The sequence below is a fragment of the Cygnus olor genome, chromosome 5 (genome assembly GCF_009769625.2).
Source record: "Cygnus olor isolate bCygOlo1 chromosome 5, bCygOlo1.pri.v2, whole genome shotgun sequence".
Classification (NCBI taxonomy): Eukaryota; Metazoa; Chordata; class Aves; order Anseriformes; family Anatidae; genus Cygnus; species Cygnus olor.
This window is the reverse complement of record NC_049173.1, coordinates 40,905,985-40,926,630: the sequence shown is the minus strand read 5'-3', so window position 1 is coordinate 40,926,630 and position 20,646 is coordinate 40,905,985. Positions and strand designations below refer to the sequence as shown.

The window sequence follows — 20,646 nt, the reverse complement described above, 5'->3', positions numbered from 1 at the left end:
GGAGAAGAAGAAAAAAGAGAGGGAGAGGCAGATCAGAATGGCTTGGATGCCAGTAGAAAAGGAGGAGCAATGGCATTCATGAATATTCATAGCTAGTCACATCTGTAGCAGGCTTGCTTTCCACCTTTTTTTCTTTGCAGTTCAACATGGACAAGAAGTGCTAACAAAAGAAGGTGATTGCGCAGTTCTATCAGGCTCCAGGTTAATTTTTACAGCAGATAAGGTGAACTTTTTTTTTTTTAATTTTCAAAGACTACCATTTAAAAAAAAATTGCAAATGCCTTTAACCAAAGGAAGTGTTCCCTCTCCCTCCCCCAACCCGTGCTGCTTTTTAAAAATTATGTTCCTGTAATTATGAATATGAGGGAATCAGTTGCCAAGGAAGCATGATGTGTAACATGCAGCGAATTTGTTTCTCCTCCCCTTTATGATCACTTTATTAAACCCTCCAATATTCTTTGATCCAGTAAAATTTTGATTTGTGTGCGTAATGTATTGAAACAACAATGACAACAAAAATTGTTATTGAGGAGGGGACAGAAACCAAAGTCAGCCAAGTCAGGCAGCTACTACCCAGAAACAACAAAGAATGAATGATAAATTTAGCAGCCTCATGTTCAATTTTCAAACAACACAGCAGAGATTTATAGCTTTGCTGCTCCCATGGTAAACGAAGCAGCACACAGAAAGCGTGTGTTTTGATTTTGCTATGTTTTCCCCCTTTTTTGTTCTTTGCCTATTTGCAGTTTTTTTTTTTTTTTTTTTTTTAAACTGTACATTTTCTTTATCCTGGTGTGAGATGAATATCAAAGGCCTTGTGCTGTTGGTAAGCCTCCAGCATACAACAGCAGCTCAATGGGATGTTATTAGAACCTGCGTCACAACATGGCAGACTGTGATTAATAGCAACTGTATCAACGGTAGCAACTTCTCAACAACGCCCTCCAGCAGCTCTAAAGGGGCCGTGCAAAGAAGAGGGAAAAAAAAAAAAAAAGTCTGCAAGAACTAGCTACCAAAGGTTCAGCTTTGCACATGACTAGGTTATATCAAAACTGTGTGGCTGCTTTCAGCCAGAATGTAGTGGGGATATTTATTTAAAAGCACACTACTGAATACATGGACGGATCTGTATTTTATTTTGCCTGAGCCAATCATGTGAAGAACAGAATCAATGATGGAGAACTGGGTACTTAAAGGACCTGGACTGATGTCAGTGATATAATCAAGGTTCCCTCCAAACGAAGGAGAAAAGATTTTTCCCAACACTTCACAAAAATTGCCAGGAAAACTACAGGGCTGCTAAGTTTTTCCTGTTGTTACATGAAAAAAAAGCAGGCTTAATTTTAAAACAAGCATAAACTGATATCTTTGCTGTCTCTTCTTCTTCTTTGTCTTCTTCTTCAAATGCTGCCTCCTTCTTCTTCTTCTTCTTCTTCTTCTTCTTCTTCTTTTTTCTTTATTATAGTTTAGAAACTTAGGTCCACACATTAAGAAATGTGAAGGTTATTAAAATATAATATTCCACTTCAGAAAATATTCTAATTAATGTCCTCAAGGATTCAAGTAACCCAAAGTTAAAGTGTTAAAACTCTAGCTCATGAATATACGGTTGATCCAAAAAGAAAGTATAAATGCATCAATGGCTCTTAAACACTATTGTCTGGATATAAGCTTTCAGCTCACAGAATCACTACATTTCTGCCTGCCAGAAGCTTGGAGGATATACTGGGTTTTCTGGGATCATCCTATACTTGCACTATTTTTTGGCCACTCACTGCTGACTTACTGATGGGCTACGTGGTCCACTGGTCTGGCCAATAGAGCAGATTTTTGTTAAAAATAAGAGAAAAACATTTGTTAAAATACTTTTAAAATATTTAATATTACCTGCTCCTTTTCACAAAACTTTTCTGCCGCTAAGTGGTTTTCATTTCTGTTAACAGCATTTAAAAATGTTAATCATTCTACCATCTTCTGTTGCTCAGATAGAAGAGAGGGAACATTCATCTACAGATGTAAATGACGTTAGTAATCTCAGTCACAAATTAGGGTGTTGTCATAGTATTTTTACAGAAAAAAATGGTATGCAACCCACTATTTTAAATGTAAGTATTAGGATTAACATTGCAGCAGATTTAGTCCATATCTCAGTGAGAAAGCAGCAGAAGAGTAAGACCTGGAAGACTTGTGGTAGGGTTGGTTATGAGAAAAATAATCAGTAGGTGAAAAGAAAAAGAAAAAAGAAAAAAAAATCAAATACATGAAATGAAATAGCTTTGTAAATGAGATGAAGATGTTAGGAGTGAATGGGAAGGCTGGGTAATGTTTATATGTTATACCATCTTCCCTCAGGAGTTAGGATGACATAGTCCAAGGGCTCTGTCATTGGCCAGTTGTCTTCACCTAACGCTCCTTTCACCTGTAATCGTCACAGTTAGCTCTGCTGAGAGAGGTGGGGTTATACAGCTTATTGAAGCCCAGAGGTAAAGGAGCGTATACACAGTACTGAACATCAACGCCTGCTCAGCTATAAATAAAAAATAATTTATCTTAACTACATTAAAAATTACAAGCAACTTTTTATTTCTTTCTCAAAAACACAGAACTTACACAACAAAGCACTGAAATATGCTGTATTTGTGCCAAAGTCTGTAGCACTCCCTTCAACCTGTTTATCTTTGAAGACCATAATTAAGGAGGACAAACTGGTTTATAGTCAACACAAGTCGGAAAAGAACTGCACTCACAATTTTTCTCAAACATTAATTTTCCTTATCTAAGCATCTTGCTTGATTAAAATCATGGGGCAATTAGCAGTTGAGTGAAGAGACTACTTTTTGTTGTAAAAAGACAGCCAGCTTTTACAAGTTCTACAAATGAATAATCCAGGCTCAGTTTTCAGCTGTGTCCAAGCATGAGGAAGCAAAGCACTTCTGCTTATGGCTCTCTGATGCAGGGGCTAGCCAGGGACTAACTCAGTGCCTAATGTGACTTATTGTTGACTCCCAGGCTGTTGGAGCGCTCTTGTTAAACCTTTCCCAAAAAGGAAAAACCCCAGCACTTTCATGACTGAACAGCCACACAGCCACACACTTTCTTTTAGTTCTGAGTGACAGAAGGTGGTAAGATGACAACCCCTCTTCAAAAACACACAGATCCCAACCAATTACAACTGCCCACTGAGAAATATGTGATAGTGGCCTCACTATGCGATCCTCAGTGTTCTTTATAAGCAACACTCACTCAAAGAGAGCCTCTGACTTTTGAGTCCCTTCAAGCAGACAGAACATCATTCTGCAGACTCAGATAAGTATTTTTGTTCCCCAGAAAAAAAAAAAAAAAAAAAAAAAAACCTACTAATTGAAGATGACCTAGGAAAAATCTCCAAAGTAGGACAGAACATCTATATAACAACTATCCTAGTCACACAGTACCATAGTCACTTTACAAAGTTGGAGAGGGTGAGTAGAGAGAGTAATAAGGCGTTTACTTCCGATCCTTTTTCTCAAATTTAGCTGAATACACCAAGATCAGTGAATAGTGTACATGGCATTGTAAAAAGCAGAGACACCATTGGACACTCACTGCTAAAGATGAAAAAACAAAGTAGAGCAAACAGCCCTCTAGCAGAGCTGCTACAGATCAACAAGTATCCTTGGGTTCCCTGGGTAGATAAAGGGCCACAAAATAATAGGGATATTGTTCAAAGTGGATGTCTTTCATAATGGCTTTTCTATCTATCAGTATTTCCAACTGCAAAATTTTGCATACTTGATGCTGGCACTGAACAACTCTAGGGTGGATGAATGAAGACTGATTAGAGAATGGGAAAAGAGATGTGAAAACACTTACTTCCCTACATTTTCATTCCCTGCACCTTCTATTTTGCTGACCCATAAATAAATAATCCATACTAATGTTATTAAAACAATTTTTCTGTCTCAGGGTCAATTTTAGATATCAATTGCATGGCCTGTGAAATGCATTTGAGGACAGTTTGATCCAGTCTGGAATACTGGTGATCTTTAAGTTTGATCTAAACCAAAATTATTATTTCTGCTAGGAACATAGAAAAAGCTGGCATAAAGAAAAAGCTGTGACATGAAGCATTTGTTTGGATCAAGTACAACTTACTCCTGTCTTCTGTATCCTCAAGTGTGATTTTCAGAAATAATCAAAACACAAGTGACAAAACCCAAAAACCACAATGAGCAAACAGCAGCTTTTAAGTGCTGTGGGAACAGAGACATTTGTTTAAGTAACCACTGTTTAAAAAATGCATACATAGTAACACCAAAATAAACAGCTTGCAATGTTGTTTATTTTAAGATACACAATAGTAATGTAAAGTGCTGCATGCGGTGAATTCAGGGTGTACTAACATTATTTACAGTTCTGAAGAGCAGTAGGAAAACTCAGCTCAATGCCAGAATACTCCCTGTTCAGATGAGAGCAAAGGTCAGGACTCACTGCCTTTGCAGCTAGGAGTATTTCAACATGCAGCCAGAGAAAGCTAATTCTCTCTTTTCTCGTGCAGCTAACTTCTGAACTGTGCATCAAAATCCTACAAAAAACACTACGTGCCAATGGCATCCTTAAAATGGATATAGAAGCCTATTCCTAGGAAGGATAATTAAGAGAGGGAAAAAGAGATCTTTGCCCTATCACTCCTTTTAAAAAAATGTTCCAAACAGGCCTGACTCACTAAGCTATGTTGAGCCAAAAAAAAAAAAAACACTAAGCAGCGGTGTTCTGAAAAGTGACTGACTTACAGAACAGATTTATGTCCCTGTGTGTCTGAATTGCATTTGATTCTCTGCTGACAAAAAATCCTATTGACTTCAAACCATAATAGAAGTTTGTGCTATTTTTCTTCATAAAGCCAGCCAAGCTATAGGCAAGAAAAACGGACTTTATTCTGGCCACTCCATCGTCTATTTATTATTGTAATTGCATAGATTTACTATTGTAATTGCAACTTTACTGTTATTGTATAATCCTTGTTACTGCCAATAAATAAGCCACAAAGAATTCAGCTTGGATCTCAGATCCCAGCCTAAATTTGTGATTTTGGCAATGCCAAAAAAAAAAAAAAGCATATTTAATGTGCAAAACAAGCTCATTTGATCTAGAAGTCATTGAGACAAACATGGAACCCCATAGATATGTTATTATGAAGTAATGTTCAAAAGCAAAATTTCATTTTAAATTCAAAATATAGTCTCTTTCCTTCCGATGCTTTTGAGTAAAGCTGTGTGTGAAATTCAGCAGTTTGAGTCAGCAGGCCCTCAGTCAATATTTTCTTGGGGTCATTCTGCCTCTCTGAGGGCCCAAGCTTTGCTTTGAATCTTGGAGTCAAATTGCCATATAATCTGTAAATGAAAAACAGGTGAAAAGGCCATGTTTCACCTGTTTTGGCATTGGAATTTCTGTGTAAATCCATAATCAGCCTTATTTTGCATGAAATTTGCATTGGATCCATGCCCTTAAAAATCCATGTGGATTTTGAATACTCAAACAACCTTTGGTATTTGGGTTTCCCTTCTCATAGAGCTAGTAATGGAGCAGACTCCAGAAAAATATTGGGACCACTAAGGTTGGTAAGAGTTGATTTCAGACCTGTACCTTCCCCATATATTTGTGACCATCAGCAAAACCTCACAAACTGTGAATGGAGAGCAGCATCCATATCATGACACAGTCTCTCTCTCCAAGTGTCTGAAAAGAAGGTGTTTCTAACATTAGGTCCTCAACTCAAACTTGCTTCCTTTGCTGGTCTGACAGAGCCCAAACTCACTGACCTTCAGCGCCTACTCTGACTCCCAGCTATTTACTCAGGCTTTGGCCTGAAGGAATGGTAATTAAATATTCCTATTAAGCTTAATCTTTCATTTTGGGTCCCAAGCCCGTTTTCCATTTGACTTTGTCAGTTAATTTTATATTATTTTCTACTGCCAGATAAATGAAGTGTCATTTAAAATAAATAAATAAATAGATAGATAGATAGATAGATAGATAAATTGAAGGAAGCCAAATTTGGGGAGTTTTCCTTCTGTCTAAACTGTTTTCCTTCTAAAAAAATGATATGATTTCAAGATATTTTTCAATTTTTAAACATTAATAAGAAAACAGAAATATGAGAAATGCTTCAGGCAACACTGCTTTAGTGTAACCCTAGGAACACAAGATGTTTCACAGCAGTATTTCTTCAAATGCTTTTTGGAGTCTAGTTTTAAAAGTGCTAAGCAAAGGCACTTCCACAGATTATTCTACAATCTCAACAACTTTTTGGGGGGGTTGTTGAATTCCATCATTTCTGCAAGGCACTCTGTTCCCCCTAAATAATCTCTTTTCCTTTCTTTTCACAGTCTTTGCTTATTCACTGATTCAGTATGCACATTTTGTGTCTATGTCTAGATCTATTATTTTGGGATGGATGCGGAAAGCACTGAAAATAACAATACAGCTCATATTTCTCTCATCTTCTTTCAGTCTCTGCTACACTTTTGGGGGAATAAGGGCCCTGATAGTCCAGGCTTCTATATCTTTCTTAGACTCTCACCAGACTGGCCTCAGGCTAGTTTCATAATCATCAAGAAAAAAACAGTCCTGATGTTCAGCATGAGATCATAACACAGTGATCTCACTCTGAACATTACCTTTCACTACAGCAGCTCTATTGACTTCTTTGCTTAGAACAGTTTGAATTTCCCACCAGCTCAGTTGTGTGATATTTGGCCTCTTTTAGGCTAGATACCTCTCCGCAGAGTGAGCCTACAGGGCACTGAGTGGAAAGCTCACGAGCCCTGAGGCCTTGTTTGAAAGAGTTTTCAGCCTCAGCAAGAAGTTTGCCGCAGCACTTGTTCAGGAGGCAGCAGAGCGTGTTACAGCATTATCAAGTTGGAGATTACACTATCATGCATTTTCAGCTAGGGCTTTGAGTAGGATTCAGATCCCAGGAGCCAAACTTGGGATAGTTTAGCAGTTCTAGAGTTATGTTTATTTGTACCCATGCTGGCAAAGCACCACCATCTTGTTTGTTTGTAGACATTTTATTTTCTTGCTGGACATGCTATTTTGCATGGGCTCATATGGGTTTTAATCTCCTTTACAAGCATTGCTCTCTAAATGGACAGGGTTTGAAGAAAAAAAGAGAGAGAAAGAGGCAAGAGCTTTTTTTCTTTGAAGTTTGTTTGTATCTAAGAGCATTGTGGGATAGAAGTTCAGGTTTCACAGAGCCAGGACAGCTAAGATTAATTATAGCAGTGAATTGTCTGCAAGTGCCTAGGACAGATATGCACTACGTAGCAGGATTTTTCTGGTCTGAGAAGTGTTTGCTTGGCATTTAATGGCCACCATACAACGCACGCATACAAAGTAGGCTGTTGAAAATTGAGATGTAAGTAGGCATAGGATGGGGAACAATGTGTGCTTCTTAGAATTGTCCTAAAACTCTGCAGCTCATCCCACCATTCTCAGAGATGTTCATACCACCTCAGGAAGCACCTCTCTTTCCTAAGAGATGTTAGCTCATGCAGTAAAATGTCCATGGGGAACTGGAAGAAATAGCATTGAAAAGAGACAGACCAAGTAGCAGAACTCTTGAAATAGTCTACCAAAACAGTAAAGGAGAGTGGAAGGGAGAATTAAATTAAATGATTGCTTTTCCCTTTTTGTTGTTCACAACATTTACCTGTTTTCACATACATTTCAATTGAATTTCATAATTTATATCTGCAAGAGAATACCCTTTCTAGCTGAAAGTAAAGCACCCTTTAAACAATATTCATATTTTGAAATGATCCTTCAAATTAACCAACCTTCCTTGCAATTTAGGAATGACACCACATGCACCTATGCATTCCTATACACCATTCCTTTGCTGACTGCCCCAAATATACATGTCACTTTGCTGATCACATAATGCTCCTTATTCCCATTGTTATCACACATATCATGACCTGTCTCACTATTCACATCCTATATCGCTGAACAGTCCATTTGTGGACTATCAAAACAGCAGTCAGCTATCTGTGTGTGCTCCTCACATGTTAGGCAGGGAGCTTCCTAATGTGAATCAGGACTTTGCAGTCCCTTTCTGTCCCCTGGGTCACCCTCCTGCTTCCCATTTCTTCATTCAAGCACAAGAGGGACGCACAAGGGGGAAGCACCTGGGTGAATGGAAAGAAGTAGCAGCAGATCAGGACTGTCTGGAAAGCTGCCAAAGTTCTATTTCACTTCAGGAAACTCCCTGGGCTGTTGAAGAGGGGAATATCCAGTAGTGACTTGAAGAACAAAGATGCATTTGTTAATACTATTGTACTCTCTTTATTCTGACTCTTGCCCCTGGGCCAGCAGTTTATGTTGGAGGTTCTTTCTCTTGCTACTTGCTGGGAAAGATATTTGATACCATTTGCATGCAATAATCACCACTTCAGGTCACCAGCAAGGAAAGAACCTGATAAACAAAAATAACCCAAGCCTGAGCCACTTGAGTAAGAGTAGCTTGCAGCAATCATATGCTGTCATCTTCAGTGCAGACCAGAAAGAATATAGCACTCTTAACTTTATATTAAATGCTCCCTTGTAAAGGGAAATTTATCCCAAACTTTTAAAGTCTACAGAAGTTTGAGTATTTGTACAAGCATTGAATGACTATCACGCTAGTTCAGCAGCATGATAAAACCACAACAGAAGTGCAGGCCTCTGTAATTCAGCTGATGCTAAGTATAAGATGTAGGTCTCATGCAGAGTTTTTCATCTGTAAATATCAAAAGCACTCTGAAAAGCAGTCTCCATCATTATGCTGTACTGTTTACACAAGGAAACTGAGGCATGGTGTCTTGCTATGGTCACAGCTAGAAACAGGACAGAAATTTCCCCACACTTGCCTGAGCTGGCTTACGCTGAAGAATGCTGGGAATAGCAGTGAAGGTTCAGCTACAAGAGAGAATGTGACAAATAACTGAGCACTGAACACTCAAGAGATGTGTCTTTCTATCATAAAATAGGGGATCGTTGAAAGACTTGTTAAGTAGAATTTGGGGATAAAATGGCTATAATATTTAACACTTAAGAAGGTGCAAAATTGTGTTTATTTGTCTGTTTGTCACCCGTTACAACTTCACTGTTTCATCTCTATGTTATGCAGCTTTATCAAAGGGATCAGAGTTGTGCTGGAATTAATGGAAACAGGATTGAAAGGTACACACTGTTAGGGACTATCTGTGAATTATCTGCAAATATTTGAACACAGAAAAATTTAACCTTCATTTTGACCTTACCTGGGAGGAAAGAGGACTGCTTTTATAAAAATCCACATATGTTCACAGAACTTCAACTAACAATGCAGATTACATTGTTTCTCTCTCTTTTTTTTCTTTTTCTTTAATTGGTGTAACAAGCCCCAAAGTAGTCTAGACTAGACCATCATCTTACAAAAAAGCTACTCCTTTTATATACTTAGTGTACACTACATATGGGAACAGGATCTTTCCCATTGCTATTTAGTTTAGTCATATACTACATCCACAGTAAATCCATGTTAGAATATAAAGCTGCCACTTTGAAATGTACTTCAGACCAAATAAAAGCTGGATCTAGATGACAGCCAAATTTCTATAACATTAAACAAATTAATATACAGAGTTTTTTTTAAAAAAGTAAACTAAAATATTTGCAGATTTTGACTTAGCTACTCTGATTCGTTGTGCTGAGATTGTAACGGTATGTCATGAGATGTTAAACATTTATGGACATTAGTAGTCCATAAACTGCTACAAATAAAGTACGTGTTTTGAAATGCTATCATAAAAAGGTAAAACCAAGATTAAAAAACAAAACAAAATAAAACAAAAACTTTATGGCATTATACAGTGAGTTGACAACCTATCATCCACTATTAGACAAAACAACTGAAATTAGTTCTGGCAGGTTTGGGGCTAGAAGTTAAAAATAAAAATAGCAAATATAAAAGCATGAAAACTGTATTGCCCTTATGCTTAAAGACAATAATAAATCTTTAAAGATGCCAATGATTGCTTTGGATCCTACAAACAATTGCTGCCAATCAACTCTCAAATATGTAACGCACAGTATTCTAAGTATCCTAACTCAGTGTAAACTCCCCAACACCAAAAGTAACGTTGCCTGCCATAAACTACTCTTTTCATTAGGCAACAATGAGAAATGACATCTCTATTCCTTAGCAGTTTGGAAGTGTTGGCAGAAACATACTTCTTTTTACAGTAGAATTCTAATTTTACAGAAAACTTTAAAACCAATTACTCTGCTCATGGATCTTGAAAGGAAGGTCTTAAGTAAACATGTCCTGAGGCAAAACTGAAAGGCAGTATCACTTTACACAAACAACAGCAATCGCTTTTTCCCTAAAAATGTGTTTTTTATATACATATATGCATGTACACACACTACAGAGAAATTTAGGAACCATGAATTTTCTGATGACAACTCTTTTAAGCAGTGGAACTTTGAGACAGATATTGAGACGACTTCTCACCTCTTGTTGACTATGATCTTGATTTTCAAAGACTGCAGTGCACAGCATTTATTAGCAAAATATTCTTGGAGTGTTTAAACACTATATTTGTGTATGCTTTAGCTAAATGCCCTTTTACCTTGTGAGTCTCAAAGCCTCAGTTCTATATAAATTAACTCTTGTCACTAACTTTCTTGTTTCAGTTACTTCTGTGGATTCATTACTTGAATTTTCATATTCTTTCTTCTCTTCGTTTCACTTAAATCCTGTACTGACTCCACAAAGCTTCGTAACCTGACAATAACAACCAGAAAACAATGGTGGCTGACCCTATCTTTTGCTAGGCCACGTTTTGCTCACTCGGTGGAGGCTTTTTAATCAAGCCCCCAGTAAAATCACACACATGTTTTTAGTTACACTCAATTCTCAGCAATTCCCTGCTTGGAAATAGCAGGTAAAATATTACATCGCAAAGTAACATTTGTTCCTCCCATCTAGCTGCATTATCTGATGGTCTGGCAGCGGGTGACCTCACATGCCACACCAGTGACACTGTGGCTCCCTCCTCCCTCCGTCCTGCCACTCCACTGCTGCCTGCTGAGGAGGAGGAGGAGGCAAAACCAGGCAGGGCAGGGAAAAACAGAGAGGAGGAGGTGAAGCAGAACTAGCCAGCATCAGGCAGGGGAGCACGAAACACGATTGTAGCAGGCCTGGGAAAGGGCTACTGGGAAGGCTGAGGAGCCCGGCTCGTCCTGTAGCAGCGTGGCAGGACTTCCCTGCAGCCCTCAGCCTACCAAGGGCTGGGGAGAGAAGGGGCAGAAGGGAGGTGCCTTTGAAGGATTTGCAGTGCACGGATTGTTTGCTCTGTGCATGTGTGTGTGTGTGTGAATTTCACCCTATATATAACTTGGAATCTTATTAGATAACAACTCCGTGACACTGCAAATCCAATATTTCTCAGAATGCTATTTTTGAAGCAGAAACACGCAACATATTTTAATCTCCGAAGAAGCACAATAAAGATCTCCCTTCAAAATACAATGAAGAGTTAAAAATGAAATGGAAACACAATAATTTACACGCGGGCTTTCTATGCTTCTATTAGATTATTTAAATTTCGGACTGTCTCTTTAATTTGAGGAACAGCTAAAAAGGCGACAGATGGCAGACAGAATTGACTTATGTCCTCTATTCTTTTACAGAAGAAGGGGGAGTGCAGAAAGTTTGATAAAGGCAGAAGCTACAGTATGCAGGCCTTGCTATAACTATCTAATAGGTCTTTTGACGGATAGGTTGGGAATATTTAGTTTTTCCTCCACAGACATGCTTTGTAACAAACCAACGGTCCTGGAGGTTGCCATGGGTGACGAGAGTGCTGACATCCAGTCCCAACTACAAATAAGCACATGACAAATGGGCCTGGAGCCCTCAGACAGCCCTGAACCTTGGTGACCCCCTAAAACGCCCAACCTCCCAATACCCATGCCCAAAAAAGCATTATCGAATATATTTTTTAAACTGAAAGCTTGCAGTTAATTGAAAACACTGCCATGTAACAGAAATGCTTAGGACAGCATGTACAAGTAAAAATAAATCACATAGCATTGTTATTTAATGCACTGTGACATCATTTCCTGAAATTAAACAGAGATGACACAGATTCAGACAGTCCCTGGTAAGGTTCAGTTCAAACAATTCACAGATGTTTTCCTCAAGCGAGCAGAAAACAATGCCGGGCTTAAAGTGCTCCCTCTCCCCACCTCCCTCTCCCTTCTCTCTCCAGTCTTTTTGCTGGTACAGGGAGGTATAGCAGTTTTATAATACATGCTCCAGCAAAAATATTCTTTTTTTAATTTAATTACTCAGGCCGTTGTACTAAATAGATGGATCATTGTGTCACAAAAGCATCAATTTTTCAGAAGAAATAACAGATGTCTATGTAACAATGATTAGATTAACCACTCAGAGACAAAGCTAGCTTTTGAGGCCCACACACCCCATGACCCTGGGTTCCCTTTTCTGTAGGGGGTGGATGTAGAAATGTCAGATCTAATCTCAGATTCCATTTTTAAAACAAACAAAGCCCCACCCCCACCCCATCTCAGCCCTTTTCTTTTAAGATTATAGCCTTTAAAAGGTATATGAGTGTTTGGGCTGTTACTAAATTTGAAGCTTTGGAGCTGATTTCATAGGCGAGGACTACAAGTTGCCAGAGGATTACGCCTTTTGGACTGTGAGCAGAAGTAGCAGTTTGAGAAAAAAAAATAATAATCCATTTTCATTCTATTCTGACTCTCCAGAGCATTCCTGGTGAAGCTGTACTGCATGCAGATGGGACAGGATGGGATGCCAGTGACATGAGGCAGTACTATGCTACCACCAGCAATAACAGCGCATACCAGCAGCAGCTAACAGCTCTACCCCACTAGGCCAGCTCTGATGATGAGCCACCAGCACAACTTTGGGTGCAAAGATCCTCAGCTCCATGGTCTTGAGGACTATATTACAACTGGTCATGGGAGTTCAGCATGATTTTTCTGAAGGACTTGGAGGAAATCATTTAACCTCCCCTCACAAATTTTACCCAGCTGAAAAATGGGCGCAATAATATTTTGCAGACCTGGGCAATAAGTTTCTCAGTAGTACAGCATGAGAGGTCTGTCCCAAACCAGTAGACAACTTCCCACCTGGTTGTAAACTCAGCATACAGACAGCCCTACCTAAAACACAAACCTGGAGTAACATTGCACCTCAGCCTCCTCCAACTCCCTGACTACATAACACACTAAAATGGAAACAGCAGCCATGTGAACCCACATGCAGGTAGTTTTGCAGGACTACCAGAGGACATCATCCCTCTCCTCAGTGTACCCTGGGAGCATACAGGACGTTACTGTTTGGCCCAACACAAGCACTACAGTTCATCAGAATGCTTTTGCAATAGTAAGTATGCAATGGCAAGCTATATTCCTAACCCTCCCTTAAGTATTATTCCTAAAATCAGGATATGGGAGGAGATATTTATGAAGATGGAATGGTTTCAGCTGTTTTGTAAGTTTGCTCCAAAATGCCAGGATTGGGTTTGGCTGAAGACATTCATCTCTACAATCAACTTTAATGAATACATAAAGCAGCTGCCTGCATAAAAGGCTTGGTAAGCCATTCATTAAAATATGATAGAGATACATTATATTCTCAGATACACCCACATAAATATAGAAAAAAAAAATCTGTTTCAGTAAGACTATTGATATTATTCTGTCTGGCCACTAGAATACTGCAAGTTTAAAAAAAAATATATCAGGTAAATACAAAAGCTGTGATTGATTCATTTTAACATGTTCCAACAGAACTTATTCTAGTGTGACCCTAAGATAGGTGAAAACAAAATCTACTGTACGAGAAACTGTAAAAAGCAAGAATTTTAGCCAGGAGATTGTTGAAATCAGGCTAAAATGACTGATAAATGTTAGAGACAGAACTTCAGCTATCAAAAAAACAAACAAAGAAAAAACACAAAAGGCAGCCCAATTCCACTGAGTTCAGGGTTGTTATCCCAAACACCTTCAGTTGGGAATCTGAAAGTGTCATATAAAATGTTTATATTTTATATGCTACCATTGGTATTCCTGGTACTTTTAGTTACAATACACCTCTTCGTACAGAAACAAACAAAATAAAATTTTAACAAATAGCATCTCCCCAGGTAAGTGTCAAAAAAATAAATGCATCTCTGTTCAACCAGTACCGTACAAGAAGGGGAAAAATGTTGAATAAAGTAAAAGTGTAGTTCTTGATACACTATGCTGCAGAGAACGATGAACTACCAGAGGTACACATCCAAAGAATGGTATAATTGCTTTCTTTATGACTTTGTTCTTTTCTGATTATGTACATACATTTTAAAGGCCCTCTATCCATTAAAAGGGCATGGGAGGAGGGGGGCAAGCTCTGTAGAGCTGCTAGTAAGAAATCCTAATCTCAACATTGGTGTAAACTGGAGGTGTCTATACATTTGAGCACTTCCTGTTTTCACTTCATGATCAAATATGTTCTTTGCAGGGCAGATAGGGGAGCACTTGAGGGAGGAAAGCAGAGATGTCTGAGAGGCTAATTGAGTGTACTAAGGAGTCCTTGGCATAGAGGAAAAGGAGTCTTCCAAAGCTATGAATAAACTCTCGGCTTGGGTCAGATTTCTTGCTGTTTCTTTTCTTTAACCACCTTTGAACTCAAATAAAAACAGCCTTAATGTCAGGTTTACCTTTCTGATGTCATAATCTTTATGTACTATTGAAAAGCTTATACTACCAGACTAGGATTTCCTCTACTTTCTTAAACACTGGATATTATCCAGAAAAAGCATACACATTTCCAGCCAATTCATCCTCAGATCTTTCATCTTCCGGTACTGTTGTAATTCCAAATATAAGACAGAGCTCGATACGTGAACAAGAACCTGACAGAAGCTCTTACTCCTTGCGTTTGATTCCCAACAACAAAAACATGCATGTGTATCCTATTTCAAATATAATTAAAGTTACTGCAAAATGGAAGTTGTGATCAGAGATATAAATTGTTTTGAAAGACACAGCCTGTCAGATACATTTATTCTACATAAGAGTTCAAGTGCCTGTCTCTTCAAAAAGCCACTTAGGCAAATCAATTTTTAAAATCAGTTACCTTAAGAGTTTGCAAACTGACTGAATAAAGAAAAAACAGCAATTTATTTAAAATCATGAGTAAATACAATTAGACAAAACTGAGTTTTTTGAATTTGGCAGTCTAAAGGAATTTCAAGTTAAATCCACACCATAAGAGATGGACTGCCACTGCTTCTCCTTCCAGGGAAACCAGAGGTTAATGATTTTTGTCATATTGAGACTAACAGCTAACAATTGCTACAGTTGGCCTTTAGTATTTTATTTGTCCTTTTGAGGTATTCAGAATAGGTGACAATGGCTTGCAGTTGAGAACATATGTAGAGAGACCCCTGTGGCTTATGGAAAAGTTGCTCCATGCTGGTTGGGTGTTTGAAAAAAAATACAACCAGAGTTCTTTTATGTTCCTTCCTTAATGAATGCATGAATGTCAAAATGTACCAATGGCCCATTCAGGGGGCAAAGCCTAAGCAGCTCCTTCTTTAAGAACACATCCTGAGATGTAAAATACATTTGCTTAACAAACTAAAATAATGAGATAATTCAATTAGTTTCTTTAAAAAAAAAGAGAGAGAGAGAGAGAGAAAGAAAAAAGGGTACATCGGGGGATTATTTTAATACAAGAGCAGGTCATACAGCACAAAGAAGGAACAAACCAATTTGAAATAAGGTTAGAGTAGTAATGAAGGAATGTACATTGAATCATGGACCACCATTGTAAAGATATTTACTTGAAACAATAAAATTGTACATCACAGATTCCCCTGTTCTGGCTTAGCCAGAGCTGCACTTTGAATGGACAAGCTAATTTGAGAAAAAGTGCGAGATCTTTAAAAGAAAGGAGTTCTCTTCCTTCCCTGCATGTGTTTATGGCAAGAATCTTTCTGAATTTACATTGCACTGGTCAGGGGTCTCCATTATCAGTTTGCAGGTCTGAGAATTACAGCACAGTAAATCTTTCAACACCTGCAAACTCATTAAAGCTTAGATGGTAAAAGGGTTGGGGCTTTTTTGTGTTCATTTAATTTGATTTTTGTGAGGTCATCCTCACCAGTGATGGCAAGTTTCCTCAATTCATGTGGAATGTAGAGGGTCAGGAGAGAGAGGACAGAAACAAGGAAAAGGGATTTCAAAAAGCCAAGAGGACCTTCCTCAAGAGAAGTGAGAGTTCATTGACTGTTTAATAAGCATGTGTTGAATGTTTTCAAGGAGGATGCAAGAAAGGAAGGCAGGGAGAAAAAACATCACAAATTTTTTAAGAGGAAATGGAGTTAACACAGAAACATGTGCAAAAGAAACTGGTTTATTTGTGGCCATGCTTTTCGCTGTCTCCCTGTAACTACTCCTCTAAAGATACCCTACAGCTAAATGAAAAACCCTCCACTCACACTCACTCGACTTCCAAATTAAAAACATTTTACAGGTTAGTAAATCTCCAGCTGAGGTGATGTAGCAAAGAACAGCTGTGAAGTAATTTTGATAATGATGAGAATAATAAGCACATGGCAAGGTTCAGGGCTTTGCTGTTGCAGCTTCAGTGCTCCTGAATAGATAAAAGTGATTAAATACTCCTGATTATCCCTGACCAATATGTAATGGATTTACAGCCCTTTCAATTAGTCAGTATTTGCTTAGGACTCATTATTTTGTCTTTGGTTAAGTAATCAGCCCAGAGACTCATGTTCTGTCTAATTCCTCTGAGCCAAGTGGGTACAGGGCACCTGACCTTTGAAATGGCCATAGCTGGGAGGCAGGAATAACCACTACTCCAGCAGAGACACTGGCTATTCCAGCTAATCCTGACCCCACAGGCCAGATCAATGCACCTTAGTTTGCTACTAATGTCCTTACATCAAAATGATGGTTTAGAAATGTGGATCTATTGCTCCCCCCTTTAGCTGTGCTGCTAGCGGAGCAGTTCAATAGTCCCTATCATAAATAAAAAGGGTACCTTGTCCCAAAATCATTACACTGTAACCAACATCAGCTACTGGGGAAATTTATAAAACTTTGAAAGGAGAAGCAGTAGTTAATAACTGTTAGCATTTTAAGCCTTATGAAGTGAGAAACAATTTTACCATGAGAGGAAGAGGAAAATCAATTGATAATTTTACCAGTTTTCATTATTTCCTACACGAAGTAAACTACAAAGAGTGTTACCAGGTTTTCTGTAGAACTGTATTTTGATTTCTAAGTGAAGCTATAATAGTCAACAGAACACCAACACATTGCACCAACAATTGCAAGCAGGAGCATAGAGATAGCCCATTTAAAGTATAGCTTTCCACGTATTTAATCTCTCTCCCCCAGATGTGAGTATGGACAGTATTTAACATAATGTACTTGCACAGAAACCAAAAAAGTGTTTATTGCTCTCTGTTACACAACTGAAGAATTAGGGAAACTGTAAGCCTTCTATATTCCTCACAAAAACAACATACAAGTTTGCAAGCTGCTGCTTTGACTTCCCTAACATCCCACAGTATGTCAGAACACATAGATCGGGCTTCTCTCTGCCACAAACATGTATGAAAGTCATGTGAACAGAGGGCAACAATAAACAATCCAGAAAGCAGAGCTTTGTATATGCTAAAGCAAGAAACCCCCTTAAATAGTTCAAAGCAAAAAATGGTTACTTTATATGTAGGTGTTGTTCAGTGATAAGACTTTGTACTCTCTTTATTTCTCTCTCTCTAGGTATGTACATATATTTATATATACACAAATATATGTTTCTTTCAGATTTGTCATGATTCCAAGAGCCAAGAAAAAAAAATCTAGGAAAAAAAAAGATAATTGAGCCCTAATAATGGTCCAAAAATTATGGGGACAATTGATTTCTAATAACAATAAATAAACATCATTAGGCACATGAATAGAAATCTATTTTGTTTTTGGACAGCACTTACTGTGAGATGCTGGAAAAGCCACGCTCTCATGATATTTGTTGCTACTTTGGGGAAAATGCCTCTTTTCTTCTGTCGCTTTTTGTCCTTGTCTGGGTCATCATCATCCCCTGTACCAGGTGAGGCTACACTGTTGTCTAAACCGTCCCCTATAACAAAGAGAAAAACAAGAGAAAAATAAACAACATATAGAAGCCAGAACGTATCATTAATTACCAAGATACTACTACAATTTTATTTTGTTCTGATAGATCAGAACATACAGTTTCTCATTATATATGAATGTTGATGCAAATATGCAAAACTTAGAAACCATGTCTCTCCAAATACTAATTTTGTCTCACACATGCATATATCATTAATTCAATTATAATCGTGTGCTTGACATAGTGCAATAGCTCTTTGTCAATTATAGGATTCAATGTGGGAAAACCTGCCACAAGAAAACCCATTCACTGTAAATGCATCCCTACAACCATTCTGAATATGTACTATAAGTAATCAAGTTAAATGTTCTGTAGTCTATATATTCGAGGCCCTCTGCAGAGGTGGCAGTAACTGTGTCACTGTTCAGTGCACATAACACACTGTCAGATGAGCCCCTCCCCAGAAGTGTCACCCCTAACACATACATACGCACGCACACACACGTACAGCTAGTATGACCCTGCATACGGCATTTGCATGACATGAAAACTTCTACATCTCTGCATCAGTGATTATTATCATTAAAAAAAAGATGCACATCAAGGTAGAGCTCTCACTTAATCAGAACTTTCCATCAACATCTTTCTCTTCTGTGCTTTTCCCTGGCATTAATTGTGCATTAGCAAAAATCATTTACTTTTAACAGTCATAGTTATTTTTTCTTGCCCTCCAGCAAAAATGCCTTGAAAGCCTGCCTGGAGGGCATCTAAATTATGTATCTGAAAAACTCTTCTGGCAAGGCATTGCAGGACCCCTACTTTCTTAAAATTCATACGAGCACGTCTTCCTGTTTTTGGGAAGGCATCAATCAAGAGCAGCAATATATGCCATATTCCTACATTAATATTTGAACTAATAACTTTTAAAAAAGGAAAGAAACAAGATCCGACTTGTGGCATAATCAAATGCAAAATAAATGAAGAATACTGGGACAGCACTGAGACTTTATAGATTGCTGTGTTTTCCTTACACATCATTAGCCCGGAGCCACACGAAAGAGGAAAACAGAGAAGTGGAGAGTTTATGCTCCCTGCTGGTGTTTAAGAAGCTGAGGTCCTGGAAGGACATCTGGGAATTGTGCTGAGACGGTGGTTTTTGTAATTTAAGAATAGACATTCATTAGCAGTAAATGCCATAAATCCCATGCTAAGTAAAAACCTTGTCCAAGAAAGCCTAAAACAATAAACTCTGTGCTCAATGTAGCCTGAGCTAGACGCTCCATAGCTTCCTGAGGAATGCTATAGATTCACGAGCTAATTCCTATAGCCTCGTCCAGCTCCATAGTGCTGCTAAACGAAATACGTTGCAGCTACATACAGCCCATTTGCTTCAAAACTTGCGTTTCAGCTCCGTCTTCCCTCCTGTGCCAGATCACCCTTCTTCCACTACCTCCCCTCTGAAAAACCAACCCTCTTGGACCAGGGAGACAGAAAAAGCCACAGCAAAGAGCTGGCAGATTAATTTTATTGACATTTCCATTTTCACTGCAATGTGATACCCTCCATCACATGGAAGAGATGACCCTCACTATTTACAGACTGACAGGCCACTTCATTACAACCACCCTGCCCCAAGGCAGAGCAGCTCCTTTCCATCTGCCCAAACACCAGAGCAAGACCCCGAAGTCACCGCTCTTTCTCATGCTTCTTTTCATTTCTGTTTGTTTCCATTAATGAGAGAAAAAGGAGAGTCAGATCACAGCAAACCAATCAAAGAGATTATGGAAGCCCTATATATTGTAACCAACTGCTCACTTTTGTAAGATGTTGGTTATTTAGAAAGCGCTCCTTCCCACTCCCCCCCTCCCCGTTCCACCCCACTCCTCTCTATCACACACTAGCACACGCACACATGCGCAGGCGCGCACACACACACACACACACACACACACACTTACTTTCCACTATGCCAAGGAACTGCTGCAAGGCAAATTCTCACAAACACTAATGGCTTCTGACTGCTCCTTGGCAACCCCAGCATTTTAACCTGGGTGGATATGCTCTCCAAAATACAGACACTGGAGCTATCTCATCAGCTGTTCATGTGACACAGATGGAGAGTGGCTATTAGGAGCCAGGCAATGGGCCTTGGGGATCTGAGGTGCTGTACTGTAGCCTCAGGCAATTTTGAAAAGCAGTACCCAGAGATGGGGGGAAAAAAATCCACATTGAAAGTGCAAGTTTGAAGTCAGTCAGTCTGTTTGTCTATCTGTCGTGTGGATAAAGATATCTTTGTCTCTGTATGTAAAAGCTGTGTGTATATGCATAGGATGCGTGCAGCTGTAAAACTTCCTTTCTGCAACATCCTTTCTCATGCTAAAAAAAATGGTTTGCTCTATATACAGACAAATTCCTGTTCCTCCTTATATACATGCTCT

At 38.7% G+C, this 20,646-nt stretch overlaps 1 protein-coding gene and 1 long non-coding RNA gene across 7 annotated transcripts in view; one reads left to right on the top strand and one right to left on the bottom strand.

The window, feature by feature from the left end:
* The window catches only part of MEIS2 (Meis homeobox 2), a 171,666-nt gene that overhangs the window by 101,118 nt on the left and 49,902 nt on the right, over positions 1-20,646 (bottom strand). For all 6 annotated transcript variants that reach the window (XM_040558352.1, XM_040558354.1, XM_040558357.1 and 3 more), the window contains exon 8: positions 18,066-18,211. In XM_040558352.1, the coding sequence (XP_040414286.1) occupies positions 18,066-18,211 (146 nt within the window). The remainder of the gene's footprint in view (positions 1-18,065; positions 18,212-20,646) is intronic.
* LOC121070761 lies at positions 12,144-15,006 on the top strand. Its single transcript, XR_005820189.1, has 3 exons — positions 12,144-12,173; positions 12,799-13,441; positions 14,561-15,006. It is a non-coding gene; the product is annotated as an uncharacterized LOC121070761 (long non-coding RNA).